The sequence below is a fragment of the Ursus americanus genome, chromosome 3, assembly GCF_024610735.1.
Source record: "Ursus americanus isolate L20-20 chromosome 3, mUrsAme1.1.p, whole genome shotgun sequence".
Classification (NCBI taxonomy): Eukaryota; Metazoa; Chordata; class Mammalia; order Carnivora; family Ursidae; genus Ursus; species Ursus americanus.
The window spans coordinates 31602752-31619172 of record NC_142129.1 but is presented as its reverse complement, the minus strand read 5'-3'; the positions used below and the strand labels follow the sequence as shown (position 1 = coordinate 31619172).

The 16421-nt window shown below is 40.3% G+C and overlaps 1 protein-coding gene across 2 annotated transcripts in view; it reads right to left on the bottom strand.

Moving 5' to 3' along the window:
• CTTNBP2 (cortactin binding protein 2) overlaps window positions 1–16421 on the bottom strand; it is a 146001-nt gene that overhangs the window by 57919 nt on the left and 71661 nt on the right. For both annotated transcript variants that reach the window (XM_045792778.2, XM_045792777.2), the window contains exons 4-7: window positions 13213–14857; window positions 6860–7063; window positions 5159–5258; window positions 2272–2422 (exon numbers count right to left, since the gene is read on the bottom strand). In XM_045792778.2, the coding sequence (XP_045648734.2) occupies window positions 2272–2422; window positions 5159–5258; window positions 6860–7063; window positions 13213–14857 (2100 nt within the window). The remainder of the gene's footprint in view (window positions 1–2271; window positions 2423–5158; window positions 5259–6859; window positions 7064–13212; window positions 14858–16421) is intronic.

Here is a 16421-nt window from a genome sequence, read left to right as displayed (position 1 = left end):
ACCAGAGGGGAGGGTGAGGAAGGGGGTGGAGGGAAATGGGTTAAATTGTCAATGGGGATTAAGGAGTGCTCTTACCACAAACAAACAAACGAAAAAAGAAAACATAAAACCAACAACAATCCAGGATCTAAGGGTGACCTATAAAATAGATAAGGCACCTTTTTATCCTGGGAAATTTTAAGGATGTTTCCTATGAAAGGAATGCACAGCAATACTTTTTACTAACAAGAAATCCAAGGTTCAGATAACCTTTGGAAATTAAGTATCTACCCTCATCTTTCATCAGGAATATATGGTAGGTGGTGGATATTACACCTTTCATATTCTGGGAAGCTGCAAAAACAAAGCAATTTCTGAGCACAATGAAAAGTGGATCATGATGAAGCTCCTTAACTCCTCCAGCCCAGAGAGGGCGTCATCAGAGAAACGCATGTCAGTGTGCACAGCGCTGATGCCTTGGTCTTCAAGTGTTACACAACAGGTTGATGAAGACAAATTTGGGAGGGCTAATTGAGAAGTTTTGTTTCAAACACACTTCAAAACACAGCGCTGATGCCTTGGTCTTCAAGTGTTACACAACAGGTTGATGAAGACAAATTTGGGAGGGCTAATTGAGAAGTTTTGTTTCAAACACACTTCTGAGCCAGAAGTGAGATGCAAAGACTCTTCCATGCATCAGACTCTACTTGTCTTCAGTTTCTAAATCCCTGACTTTATCTGTGCACCCTGTACAGGAGATACCAGAACGGTGTGGGACGGAGCCAAGAGTGACTTGAGGTCCAGAGTGGATTTCTGCATATAGTGCTTCTGGTTCTGAGGCAAATTAGACAATGACCTTGAACTCTGTGAGGTGCTGCACAATCTTAGCAATAACAAACATCAGTCAGAGGAAGAAAAGAGAGCACAGATAACGCTCCTCTAAGTGTCGGCAATGGGCACTATCTTGTCACAAAACTTCCTTTTGTTGACACACGTTGCAAGGAGTCCCATGTTATAATTGATGATAGTGGTGACCATGGTGACAGCTAACATCTGTTTATTGCTTACAGTTCCCAGGTACTCTACCAACTACCTTATATAGACAGCCTCGTTTCACTTAATACCCCTAACAGTGACTACCGTTATTAGACTCATTTGGTAGAGGGGTCAACCAAGACACAGAGAAGTAACATAACTTGCCTAAGCTCACACAGCTTTGTGAAGGCTTGGTTTGAGCCTCAAAGGTTTGATTCCAGAGCCTGATCTCTCTCAGCCGCTATGCGATAATTTTCTATCATTATTACTGTCACCGCCTCAACAGGTGATACTTCTGCAGCTCTTTTATAAAATATACATTTTGAAAATATATTCAGAAGTGGACCATTTCCCACCATTTCTACCCCTCAACCTTGATCCAAACCACTATTGCTTCTTCCTTGGATTACGACAGATTCCTATGGGTCTCCCTTACAGCTGCCCTGCCCCACCTACAGTTTATTCTCAAATCTGCAGCCAAAGTGACTCATAAAAATGACTCAGTTCATGTCCTTCCTCTCTTTAAACCCATCCATCCAAAGGACTTATTCCAGTGCTCGCCATGGCCCACGAGGCCTTTTGTGGCTGGCCTCTGGCCACACTGGCCTGCCTGAGGTGCACTGAGGGTACCACTGCTCTCCCATCCCTGGCCTGGCACGCTTCTCCCCGTGTCTCTTCTTGGCCCACACCCTTGCATCTTTCAGATCTTGGCCCAACTGTCACATTTTCAATGAAGACTTTTCCCCACCAACTAAAGGAATTCCCCCACCCCAGGCACTCCCATCTTGGAAACATCCAGCTACTATCTGTTTACTTACTTGCCTATGGTCGCCCCTCCCGTCCTGTGAGGATATAAGATCCATGAGGACAGAACTATTTGATTTGCTGCTGTCTCTCCCATCCTGAGGACAGCTGGTGCTCAGGTACTATTTGTCCAATGATTAAAAACTTACACTTCCATTATCTCCCCTGATTCGGAAAACAGCCAGGACACAGGTACTCATGTTTCTGTTCTACAGATGAATAATTTGAGGTTCAGAGGATAAAGGACTGGTTAGGCTAACAGACAAGGCTTTTCATTAGCAGACACTCGAACAGAAGTCAGAGGTCAGACTCTGTTCATATCTGATAGCCTAAAAGCAAAGCAAAACAAAACAACATCTCTTTTAGTATATCTTGGTTTTCTGCCTACAGAGTTAGCAGATAGGGTAAAATACAGGATAAACCGCCCCCCCCCCCAAAAAAACTGGTACTCACTCTGGTTTCTACACTTCGGTCAGTTCCGGCTTCCAATAAGAGTTTGATACACTCTTTATTTCCATTTTTACAGGCCAGGTATAGAGGTGTCTGTCCTTCATCAGCAGCATGATTAATGTTGGCATCGTATGCAATTAATAATTCTACACACCTGAATTCAAGATTATGATTAATCACATTAAAACTGGTTTGATTTCTGAAGCACCTGACCCAGATATTAAATATAGGAAATAATGCTAAAGCAATTCTGTATCTTTCTACATCCACTGTTTTTACTTGCATACTTATCAATTACTACGGGTCTTATTATATGGGTACTGTTTTGTAGCAAGGCTAGAAGATATATTTTAATCACAATTACTCCCATGAAAATTTAAAATAGCAGCGTCGATCAAGTGCTAAAACTTGGTTTTGACACTTTTCTGTAACCAACTTGTAAACGTTGAGTCCTTGCAATATATTTAACTAATTGGGATGAATGGTTGAACTGTGGTTGACATATATATTATTTGTGGTTCAAAATAGATTAAACCTTGAAAAAAGTCAGACTGCTGAGTCATTTTGAAATTTTCACTTGAGAAAATAATTATAAATAGCTCAGACAGCAGGGCACCATGTGCCTCCACTATAAAAGGCAGCAGGGAGGCAGAGCAAAGGGCTGCCTTGGGCACAACAGACAGCAGAGGCTACCCTGTCTCCTGAAGGGGGGCTACTTACAAGGAAAAAGACGGGCTAAGCAGAAACTCATTGCTCTGAGAATCGAGGAGGAAAGAAATGAGGTAAATCCAAGACATTGTGGCATTTATGCAAAGTGTTTGTAAAATCAGATTCAAATAAATGGAGAAAAGTGGGCTAAATCATAATCAAATTAAGAAGCAATGCACATCAATCTTCATTTTTTTACTGCAGATATATGCTTTTTTTTCTGGGCTTTTTTTGAAAACATTTGGTTTATATATATTTTAAAAATAAGTTACATATTGATATGTGTTTGTATCTCATGTATGTTTAAACTAATCAACCCCTGGGGTTCTTCCTTTTGGCAAACCTATCTAAGCCTGCATTCCTGGCACTCCTAGACTTTCCACGTAAGTGGCAGTACAGAAAGCTGGGTGACAATAAGTATAAATGCATAGGCCTGAAGAAGAAATCCCTTCTGGAGGACTCAGGACACATGTACAAAGTAACAGCAAAACCAGCATCTATGGTCCTCAACAATAAACTCACTGAGGTGTGCATCGGACATGCAGAAAAAATAACATATACTTTAAAGATGCATTTTGAATATTTAAAACTTACATTTATAATTAATAACATTAGTGTGAACTTTAAAACCCATATTACAGGAATTATGAAATATGTTAAAGAACATTTCTATCAGATAGCTAATATTAACAAGTCAGGAAACAACAGAAGTTGGCAAGGATGCAGAGAAAGGGGAATCCTCTTACACTGTTGGTGGGAATGCAAGCTGGTGCAGTCACTCTGGAGAACAGTATGGAGGTTCCTCAAAGAGTTGAAAATAGAGCTACCCTATGACCCAGCAACTGCACTAGGGATTTACCCCAAAGATACAAATGTAGTGATCCAAAGGGGCACCTCTACCCCAATGTTTATAGCAGCAATGTCCACAATAGCAAACCATGGAAAGAGCCCAGATGTCCATCGACAGATGAATGGATAAAGAAAATGTGGTATATATACAACGGAATACTACTCAGTCATAAAAAAAAAAAGAAATCTTGCCATTTGCAATGATGTGGATGCTAAGCAAAATAAGTCAACCAGAGAAAGACAATTATCATGTGATCTCATTCATATGTGGAATTTAAGAAACAAAACAGAGGATCATAGGCGAAGAGAGAGAAAAATAAAACAAGACGAAATCAGGGAGGGAGACAAACCATAAGAGACTTTTAATCATAGGAAACAAACTGAGGGTTGCTGGAGGGGTTGGGGGTGGAGGGATAGGGTAACTGGGTGATGGACATTAGGAGGGCATGTGATGTAGTGAGCACTGGGTATTATATAATAAGATCGAGGAATCACTGAACTCTACATCTGAAACTAATAATACATTATATGTTAATCAACTGAATTAACATTTTAAAAAACTTAAAAAAAACCCCACATATTTCTATCAGGATAGTTAGATAAAAAGTTGAAAACAGCTTGCATTCCCACAGGACATTTCAGCACAGGCAGAGAAAGCAGCTTAGTGACATTCTATTTTATTAAACCATGACTCTTAATTTTCAAAAGCCATGGCCATATTCAACAGACTTGGTAGGCTACTGAAGAAATCACTGCTAAACTTACACATATTTCAAACGGTACGTACTTCTGGGTTTGGGCTCTAATTACTTTTAGTATTAAAAGTTTCTGTTTCAACTTTTTTAAATGATAAAACAAGGTGAATATATTGGGACTTAATAGTGAATAAACTGCCACTCGAAAGTTAAGATTATTGTAATTAATATAATTCTAGGATTTATTTTTAATGCCATCACAAGTAAAAAAGCTTTTCTGTGTTGGGGTGGTGGTAAACAGGGAATGACAGTCCTTAACAGTGTATGTATCACCGCATGTATGTTGATAGACTATAAATCGAGTTTCTTCTTCAGAAGCAAGTTCATTCATGTGAGGCTGGACACCCAACACATTTCTCTTCTTTAGTTCCCTCCTATATAACTATTTACCTTTAAAGAAGAAGAGCAAATTTAGGGTCCTGCTTTGCATTTAAATCTTCAAGTATATTTAGTGAATTTATTTGCCAGTGGATTTTAAGCGCTAGTTTACACATTCAGCCAGACCTGAAATGTGTGTGCAAATTATAGAGAGACTCTTCTCATTGGGGGGAAAAAGAAGAATTCAGAGCATCACTTACTTGAAATGTCCCTGAGCAGCTGCAGCACACAAGGGTGTGAAGCCATTTTTATCAGCAGCATTGACTTGGGCTTCTGCATTCAGCAGCAATCTCACACAGTCTATGGATTTTAATAGAAAGCCATTTAAATTCCCCATTTAGAGTTATGGTGAGCCAAATTCTAAACGAGCTCCATATAGATGCTAAACCCGAAGGACCTCTCCCGTGCACGGTCCACCTGACAATTCTAGCATGGTGGATATGAGACTCCACAGGCTATTTTACAGAGAAAGTAGCTTCTTTTCCAGAAGATGCTAATGCCCCAGACTCACCAACTAAGTAAGACGAGATGTGTGTGTGTGTGTGTGTGTTGCTTTGGGAGGAGTTGCTGATGAGAGAAAGGATTGTTATGTGTCAGAAAATGTTTTACCAGATTTTTCCACCAGTCTATCCCAGGAAATAACGTTATTGGATAGAGAACGAAAACTACTCACCAAATTGAAATACCATTCTTTGTATTTAAATAGTTAAATTCTTACTTTGTGATAATTAACCTTTAAAACACTGTTGTGTGATGGTCATCCTACACGTAATTCTATGGTGAGGTAAACCCACATAAAGTCACCTGACTCTGGAATAAATATCATCTAGGATGCGTGTTCCCCATGGTATTTACTAGATTTAATTTCTCTACATTAAAGAAAATTCCCACAGGGCTTTTGAAGTAAAGAAAAATCCGAAGGTACTTTTAAAATCATGAGCTATCTTCTTAGCTCACTAGATTCTGCCAATTAGTCCACTTGAATGCAGTGAAGCTCTGAAAACTTCTCTGAATTACTCAACAATCATGCAGCTTATATGAGCAATGCTATTTGATTTTGGATTTGCAGTCAAATTATCTTTTTCTGCACTACCATATGTTTTAGTAAATTTGACCACAAGACTTGCATTTTAAGAAACAAGAATAATTCCCAGACTTCATCAATATGTCCTTTCTGGCTGTACAACCCCTAGGTTCTCTTAAAAAATCCAAATAACTATAAATTGTTCCAACAACAGAACAGTTTCAGACCCATGACCTTTTCTAACTACTAAAACTTGCCCTCACTGTAGCATGTGTTAAGCCCTGTCACTTTGACTTTCACACAGAGGTATTCTAGCAGAAAAATTAGAGCTATTTTGTCCTGACTAAAGTGATCACAGATGGAAGGCTCAATTCTAAAATGTGGTTCATAGTACTAGACCCCAAATGTTGAAACACACAATACATTCCATTGTGCATAAAACAAAGATCACTTTTTGCTATCTGCAATACAATCTTACTTTAAAAAATTTTTATTTATTTGAGAGAGAAAGAGTGAGCATGGGGGGAGGGACAAAGGGAGAGGGGAGAGAGAGAATCTTGAGCAAACTCTGTGCTGAGCATGGAGCCCAATGGGGGCTCAATCTCACGACCCTGAGATCATGACCTGAGCTGAAATCAAGTTGCTTAACTGACTGAGCCACCCAGGTGATCCTTAAATCTTACATTTTTACAAAACCACAATTTGGATTTTTTTTTTTTTCGGTATTTACACACTTTAAATCATGTAAAAAAAAAAAATGTATCCACTACCACCTGTAAGAGAAAAATCAAAACCAAAAGACCCTGTGGTCATAGCAATGGTTAGCAATGCTTTTGACTCTCTATCTTTTGTAAGAGTAAGATCTCACCATCTTTACCTGTATGTCCATTCTTAGCAGCAGAATACAAGGCAGAATGGCCATCTTCACAGGAGTAATTTATGTCCAGTCCTTCTTCATTAAGCAGCATTGATAATAAAGTGACATTTCCCTGGGCAGCAGCTTGCTGAAGAAGGGTGGGCCTGCCAGCCAGGGGGGCAGGACCACCACTCATTAGCAAAGGGGTTAGGGAGGGTGACCAGCCTGTGGGTTAAAGTGACCCTAGTTAGAGAGTAGGAGCAAGGACAAGAGACAGATATTACCCACTTGTATCTGAATTACACACACACACACAGACATATGAATATGTATCCTTAGAGGATTATGTAGTTTCTAACATTATCTGTTAATATTTACTTAGCACAAATCTGTACTGTTATTTCAATCTTGTACCTAATTAAATTAACATACACGGTGACATACTCTTTTTAGTTGTCAGTCTTACACAGATAAATGTTAAAGTGGTGATTGGTTTTAGGAAACTAAGATGGCTGTCTCATTTTTAAAAGTTCAAATTCCACTTCAGGGTTTCAAAACAATTTGAATTTTAAAATTATGTATAGATTTCCTCAATTTCAATATCAATCTGAAAAGTGAACTGACATCTTTAGGTCCAGAAATAATGTAAGAAATAGAGATTTTCTTTTTTCAACCATGTTTCCAAGGTAATTAACTAAAAATTTTACACAGACCATTAAGATGGACCAAATATTGCCAAGAAATCTATTTACATTCCTTGAAGTCCCTTATTTTGGGGAAAAAAATAATAATGGAGGGAGCCAAGTGCTATTCAGTATCAAGAGCTAATAGAAGCACAACATATGTATTTGAATCTAGAATATTCTATAGCAGCATAAATATGCACAACATGATTCTGAAGACTTTATCGTCTGGCCATCTTTACAACTTGTGTACCAGAAACTTTTAACCAGCCAACAAAACAGGACACTCTACCATATAGTTTTAACAAGAGTCATAAGAGTTATCATAGTTAGGTATTTCTCATCAGTATTTAGCAGCTTTAGAAGAGAATCTGTTAAGTGTGTGAAGTCGGCTGCATATAACATGGAAAATTTTCTGAATTCTTCCTTGGTCAAAAGGCTGTAAAAACAGTAAAGTAAAAATGTTTATTTAATGTGATATATAGGTATTTTATGTGTTTTAGATACAATTAACTTTCAAAATAAGTCATTGTACTTTCTTCCTTTTGAAGCCCCAAATACCTCAGAGTAATGGTGGTGTATATGGAGGGGGCTTTGCACACATATTCACTCCTCAGGGTACGCTTTCTACATAAACCCAGTAACGTTCTCTGTAGTAGGACACAATAGATGGACCTCTTATGTTTCCTCCACCTTGGTATCAGGATAATAGTCTACGTATACAGATATTACATTAGTAAGTAATAAATTTGTATAATTAAAACTTGATTTTGGATTTCTTGGTATTTTAAAAATTTTTGGTGAAAAAAAGCAGTTTATACAAATAAAACAAGACTGTTTATTAAAAGCTGGATATTACATCTTCATAATTAATTATTTGGGTCCATGAATAATGTATTGTTTTTACCCTGTTAGACTGCAATGGCATACAAAATTCAAATGCTCATAAAATTAAATATTTATCTAAACTTTATGATATTTTCCCATTGATATTCATTAGCTCCTCTTACAAAAGTAGTATTTTTACTTCATACTTACAAGAAGGCTCCTCTCTGGTACATTTTACCTTTTGTATTTTCTTAAAAACAAACAAAAAAACAAGCCCACAAAAATTAAATCAGTACTTATTAGAAATGGATGATAAACAGAGAAATTATAAACACCAAGGTATGACACCTTGACTGCAAAGCAAACACAAAGGTAACATGAAGGCATTGCAAGGTGGTCCTCTGTGGACCAGGAGTGTGGCTCACAACACAGTGAGTTTCTCTCCTTGAGCTCCTGGTGCGCTCTCTCCCCACCCTTCTCCCCCTCCCTCTCTCTCCTCTCACTGCCCTCCCCCCTGCCCCCACCTCCTCTAGCTCACCCAAGCAGTCTTGGTTATTGATATCCTCTAAAGAATATCAACACTTATATATCAAATGGGTTGCTCTTCTTTTGGATTTTTTTTTTTTTGTTTTTGTTTTTTTTTTTTCAGTGCAATTCCAGGCTTTGGGGGACAATTTAAATACAGATATATTTTTAACTGCCTTCTATGGCAACTTGGGATATAGTATTCCTGAGAAACTATTTCTAATGCTAAGCTATGAAAGAGAAAATATTCATTCAAAAATTTTCTCAATCTTTAGACCACTCAAGAGTCAGTTTTCCGTCATACAAAACAACAGAGGAATATACATGAATTTTTAAAAATTTTCTAAGAGGTGTGCAATATATTTTTAAAATCTTTTACATAAGAACAATGCTTTATAATTACCAAGTATTCTTAAAGTTTAAATAAATTTTTTATCCCCACTATCATTTCCAATTAAGTTATTTTAATGAATTCTATCAATATGAGAAAAATAAAATAAAACTTTACCATGACACTTTATTGTTCATTTGAAATTCCCAACAATGATAAAAATGGTAATATTTATTGACTGGTTAGGTAATGATAGAACAGACCTGCGTCGCACAGCTACTTTAATGATGTGAGAAAAACGTCATTCAGCTTTGCAGTGTCACAGGCAAACATTGGTAAAGGTGAGCATCTTGCAGAACATGCGGTGGGCGAGGAAGGGAAGAGACAGAACATGCAATGCGAGAGGGAAGAGAAGTTGAGAACAGCTTCTGGCATCAGCTTCAGAGTGTGGAGAGGGTTAATGTCATAGCTCAGGTCAATCTCATCTTCAGATTTAGACTTGAAGCCAATCATACATGGAAGATCATTTTTTAAAAATATATGTTTAAGGAAAAATGTCTGAACCAAATAAATAAAATGTACCAAACCACAACCACCCCCAAACAAAAACCCCAAAGAAACAAAACAAACCAGAAATAAATTTCCAAGGGTATGAAAACACAGCTGCCTGGGGTGATTTCTGGTTTAGGCTTCTGTTCATCTAACGGTTCGAAATGCATTCACTGGACATGTTCAGGAGGAACAAGAAATTCTAATTCATTAGAATTTAAAATGCTATTTAAAAATTTAACATTTGGCCATAAAAACGGCTAATCAAGCAATTTACAATATAATTCATTAAAATGGTATCTTCTGTCATTGCAATTCTCCTCAGGAGTCCTTTAGCTTAATCATAATTGTTTGTCACAGATAAAAGCTGATATAGAAACTCAGAATTTTAGAGTTTTAAAGATACAGGATCTAGTGGTTCTCCAAGAAGGGAGAGGTAATGTAATGCTGTTTGAAAAATTCAACAGGCAAGTTTAATAAATCTTTCTGGTCTGGAACTTTTTTTTTTTTTTTTTTTGGCTCAATGATTTCATTTTTAGATGAAAAAGCTAATGGCTCAGAGCAAATGGGCTCTTTAGGGTGATACTAGAAAGAGGCAGAAGTGGACTAACCCTGACTTCTTAGACTCAGTCCAGAGCTCTTTTCCTCATTGAATTTGGAACAGACATTTATCTACCAAGGATTTGGCAGATATGCTCTGTCCTCAGGCCCTGCTCCTACCAACCACAACGGCATTAGTGGCTATTTAGAAGATTAATAACTTTCAATGAGCTTATGATCTGGAGAGGCACAAGTCCACCCAGGCACAGATAGGTTAAGAAGCAAGATGGAGGGAGCTCTGGCACTTCCTGGCTGCAACGGGCATGGCGGGCATGGCGGCAGACATAGGGGCAATCCAAATGTAAAGGAGCTCAAATCCTGTTTCTCATTTGGGAAAGTTAGGCTGACCTACAACCACAGTTGATTTAATCACCCCTCCTATTAACTGTAATACTAATCCCCAGACTAGATGCTCAGGAAAAGCTTGCTGAATGACTACTCCTCCCTATAACCAAGAAACTTATCATCCCACCAAGGGTAATCCTGGAATTCTGAGATGGTTTTGGCCAAATTGCAAAATCAGAGAAGAGAAAATGAGGAACAAGTTTCACCTATCTTCAGTGGCTGCTACTTCTTTGGTTCCACTGTTTATCCTCTTTTGCTCTCTAGACAGAAGCAAAGGGCATTTTTCGGAGGGATTATAGCTCCTTTATCCAAAATTACACACTATCCTCACTAGGTCATTCTGGCAAATATATAATAGATTAGGAATTCTCTTGTCTTCCAAGTTTAAGATCCCACTGACAAATTATTCCTCAGTTATGGATGCTGATTTTAAAGCTTTCCCACTGAAACCAGGACACTGAAGCTAAACCATAGTAACGACCGGGACAATCACTGGCAAAGCGTCAAGGTCCAAAGCAAAGATGGTTGTGCAGATTTTAAAAACTGACAAAATTTGCATGTCCCAGGAAGTGTTTTCCATTTTACGGTTCATGCATTTATGTCAACAGCACTGCCACGGCTCCCAACCATTTTGGAACCTGTGCTTCGAGATGGCCTTCAGACCTTACAGTACATCCTCTGATTCTCCTAAATGGCAGCAAAAATTCCTCCTTTGAGCGTGGGTTTAGCTCTGGAAAATAGCTACCATCATTGTAGGCCATGAGAAGGGCTGTCCAGCTCAGTAATACCATTTTGAATTAAAAATATGGAGTGCTGAATGCCTGTAAAGACCACAAGGTAATAACAGTGAGGTCAATTCTAAAGCAAATTTTCAAAAAATATTTTAAGCAGCAGTATCAATGAAGCCAGAATATCACCTCTATTTATTCACCACTCATGCTACTCTAAGTGCAATACCAAGCTCTGTGCATGTTAGGATAGTTAATCTTAATAGCCACCCTACCCCATGTAAGTAGCATAAGCTCCACATTAAAATGAGAAAACTTGCTCAGTCCAAGAAAATCACCAAAACACACAGCCATAAATTGCCAAGCCTGGATTCCAGCGCAGACCTGACATCAAAGTCCATGCTGTTTCCAATTCCCAGTTACGTTCCAAACTATGAATAACAGCCTCTCAATGAGCATAATTTCAAGGAGACAGCTTATAATTAGATAAGTAAGTCCTGGCATTTTGCTCTCATTACCTGGCAATTAGCAAGAACAGTGCTACCTATTTTTCTCATTCCCACTCCCTACACCCTGAGTTTTAAATATAACATGACTCAAACCTTCATTTAATTCTTAAAGTTCCCTCTCATTAGAACCAGTGGTCTCTGGTAGCCACTAAGACCCCATGGTAAGAGAGACTTCTGTCAAGTTTCAATAGAACTTTGACACTCTGACATTATTTTAGAGCCACATTTACTCAGCGAAGAACTAATCCAGTCATGTCAATAAAAAGCAATGCCTTCGAGGCACCTGGGTGGCACAGCGGTTAAGCGTCTGCCTTCGGCTCAGGGCGTGATCCCGGCGTTATGGGATCAAGCCCCACATCGGGCTCCTCCGCTATGAGCCTGCTTCTTCCTCTCCCACTCCCCCTGCTTGTGTTCCCTCTCTCGCTGGCTGTCTCTATCTCTGTCGAATAAATAAATAAAATCTTAAAAAAAAAAAAAAAAAGCAATGCTTTCTTCAAAAGTGTATAACAAAAGGGAAAAATCCAGTTCTTTATCAACTCCTTTAAGAGTCCCCTACTTCCTAAACCACATCTGCAAGGAAAACCTCCACTACGGCCTACATGCGATGCTATCCATCTGTGCTCCAGTGTTGGAAGAAAACAGCTCGGAACAGAATAAATAGCTTTTGAAAGAAACTAAACTTAGAACAGAGACTTGAAATATACGTACTCTATTTTTGAGGTTAAAAAGAATACCAAACCACTATTAACTTAGAACATACCAATTACAGAGTGAATCTAATCAATTTGATAATCCGAGGTAAACTGTAGTGTTAATAACCACTTGAAGGGATTTTTTAACATTATCTCCGAAGGGATGGAATCGAACACAGCTTGTCTGGTGATGACCCCCTAATATATGAAGCCTTGTGAGATAAATATTTAAAAAGAAGGAATAGTCTTTCTTCCCATGGAAATGCTTCAGTGTCTCTATATTAATGGTCTCTATGTGCTCCACACCACGACCTTCAGGTTATTTAAAAGAAGAAGGCAGTTAGCATCAAGAAACCACAATTCGTATAGCAAGACGAATCACCATACCCTGGAGCTTTTAAAGAAAAATACAAAAAAAAAAAAAAAAAAAAGAGAGAGAGAGAGAGAGAAGAAAGAAATAGGAAAACAAAACCAAAACCGTATCAAATTAAAAAAAAAGTTTCAAGGCAATGTGAAGAAAATTAAGGCAAGTGAGAAAACAGGCCACATTCTTAAAAAAGGGTATAATATTTCAATCCCTTTACCTGATGCTGTTACCAGGAGGCTGTCTGAGGCACCTGTTCTACAGGATGAGGCACTAACAGGGTTTATGGAAGAGCAAAAGGCAATGGTGGTGGGAATGACAAGGGAACTTTCTGAACATGCAGGTTGGTTCAGTCCAGGGGTTTCAGCAGGCCAGGCACCCACCTGAGACGTGGCCAGGGCTGAAACGGCACAGCCTGCCGGTGCCACAGTTAAATCTATGGATGGTTTTGGTGGCAGCTGAGGGGAAGATGATTTAGGGAGAGTCTCCTCACTTATTACCCTGTTCCCTTGTGGCAAACTGGAAGGAGGCGAAGCCATAGTTTTGTTATCAACTTTGGCCCCTGCATTGGAGGCCCTGCTGCTATCCATAATAACCTTGAGTTGGGGGTGTGGTGGAGAAGGAGTTTGGGAGAGCCCTGGCTTTTTTGGAGGGATAGGAGGAGGGTTTCCTCTGTCAACTCGTGCTACACCAGGAGTCTTTAAACTGGTCCGACCGACCGGAGGGCAGGTGCCAACGTCCCCCGTAGGGGGCACTCCAGGCCTTGGGGGCGCTCCTGCTTGAGGGCTCGTAAATCTTGACAGTGCTTGGGTCACAGTATTCCGAGCTAGTTGTTTGGCCACTAGGTTGTCACGACTTGTCGGAGAGACATCTCTGGATGGAGGACTTTGGGTAGTATTTCCATTTTGGTCTGGGTCATTAGCATTGCCCTGAAATCGAAATCTAGCTGCTTGGATTCGTGGGTTGAGACCTGGATGCAAAGCTGCATTGGCACACGGTGAGTGTAAACTGTGCGTAGGCGGTGCTTGCGAGTAGCCCTGGGGAGCTATGCCTGGCGTCTGCACGGTGGGAGGGGCAGTGCTATTGGGAAGTGGGGGGGTGCTACTTGGGGAGCCAGTGCTTGGTCCGTTCTCCTCAATTCTGTTTGCACTTGGAGGTGGGACAGTAGGCAGAGAGGAGCCAATCAAGTCACCGTGGGAAGCCTGCCTGTCGATACCTGGTCTGCCCATCGCGGCACTGGTACACACGTTTCCTTTCGTGCTTGCAGAAACAAGGGGGCTCCCTGTGGGAGGCTTCACAGGCACGGTCAAAGGCAACTTCTTCACGTGGTCAGCGCTTTCTATCACTAGGTCTGTCTGGCAAGCAACAGACCTTGTCACAGGTCCTTCTGTTCCCACAGATATGGAGACCAAACGCCTATCTTTTGTCTTTCGGGGGAGAGAGAGGCTTGGTTTGCTGTCATTTCCCCTTTTCAGTTGCTCAATCATTTTCTTCATCTTGTCTATCTCCTCTTTGAGGTCAGTGGTGTGCGCTTCTTCTCGGTGCAGTTTAGCACGAAGCTGCTCCCGTTCGGTGTCAAACTCAGAGAGCTGTTTTTCCATCTGAGCTTCCATTTCGGTGCTTCTTCGTTTCTCAGCAGAGAGCTCCTCTTCTAACGCGCTCGTCTTTTTCTTTTCCTCTTCCAGTTTGGCCATCACATCTTCTAGCTTCTGGGCCTCCTCCAGGACCTTGCCCGAGAGCTGTTTGCACTCCTTGACCAGCATGAGGACCACGTGCTTGTTCTTGCCGCGCTCCTCCTCCAGCCGGGCCGCCAGCTTCTTGTGCTCTTGCTCGAGGGCTTGCAGCTGAAGCTTCTCCATCTCTAGCTGAAAGAAATTCACAGGACAGCCCTGATTAACACGCGGAGAATCCTCACAGCCAAAGAAGTGCTTCTTGCAAGATTTTTATTAATTGTGTAACAGCTATGTGATTTGGGTTAGCCAAAGTGCCACATTTCTAAAATGTGTTGTGATATGAAAGCTAATATTTTAGATACTCATTAAATGAGAAAATAGATGTAAATGGTTTAATGAAAACATCTAAATCACAGCAATAGAGAATTTTTAAAAATCTATTAAACAATAGAAAAAGAACAGTAATCTGATACTTCAGATCACAACACAGAGTTCAGAAAGTTCTGTTTTTGTGAAAATAGAACTCTGTAAGGGAACTGGTGTTCTTCTTCTTTTTTAAAGGTTTAGTGCCTTAAGGTTATTAACGAATCTTTGAGGTACAGTATAAAGAGAAGTGCTGAAAACAGGACTTCAGTTAAATTCTAAGTTTCTGTATTTGCAAATTGTATTGCTTAACTTATTTTTTAACTTCAAGCTTCTTATGATGGGTTGCTGTAGAAATCATACAAAATCACATCTGAGCGTTCTTTGAAAACTGTAAGAACTAAAGAAATATTATTAGAACTATGATCAGTAGCAGCGAACCCAAAGTCCAACCTCATCTCCTCCAATCCTACTTGCTCCCTGAGCTCCCACGACATTGGCCTCCCTGGTTCCTGCACATTGGCCTGCCTCAGGGTCTTTGGGTCTCCCCTCTCTCTGCCCAGAATTCCACCGCACACCTTCATGCAGGGCTCCTGGCTAAGCAGATTGTGCACCGCACACGGAAGACCAGCTGGAGAGGTGAGTGGGAGCCCAAATCCAGCCCTGTCTACTCACCCGGTGTCTGCCCAGGCCTGGGGCTGCATCTGCCTGGAAAGGGCACCTTTCCCTTCACAAAAAGAAGAGTCTCTTTGCTCACCAAGCCACAGGCCACTAGAATTTATGCTTTCCAAAGAAACACTTTTCTAGTTGATCAATGTAGAGGAGCTTTTAAAACACCTCTGTATCTCCAGGTAGGGTTTTTAAATATGCACAAAAGCACCCAAAGGACAGAAGTCTGACTTCTTCAGCTCCTCCAGGCCTCTGCTCAACTGTCACCTTCACTGCGAGGCCTCCTTCTCACTGCCCTATTGAAAACAATGGTCCCTCCCACCCCTGTACCTGTCACCCTTTGCTTAGCACCTACATGCCCCCACCGGAATGTGACTCCATGAGGGCAGGGACTAGATCTTCTTTGCTGCTGTTCCCAAGACCTAAAACAGTACCTGGCACACAGTGGTGTTTAAGTGTTGACTGGATGAATAAAATTAACATATTTAATGAACTATGTTTTATGAACAAACTTCTGCACACTGATGGCCCGAGTACACAGGCCTTACAGCCTCCGAGACGCACTACTGTAACATGTTTATACGGGTTTCTCACTTCTTTCCAGAGGAGCACCTGCTGCCATGAGGTGCTCGTGAAGGGCAAATTCCCGCGCTGGGCTGTAGTAGTCAGGTAGGGCCACATGCCTGACCTGCCCAACTAGAGAAGCATTCCACTGGTAGTCCAT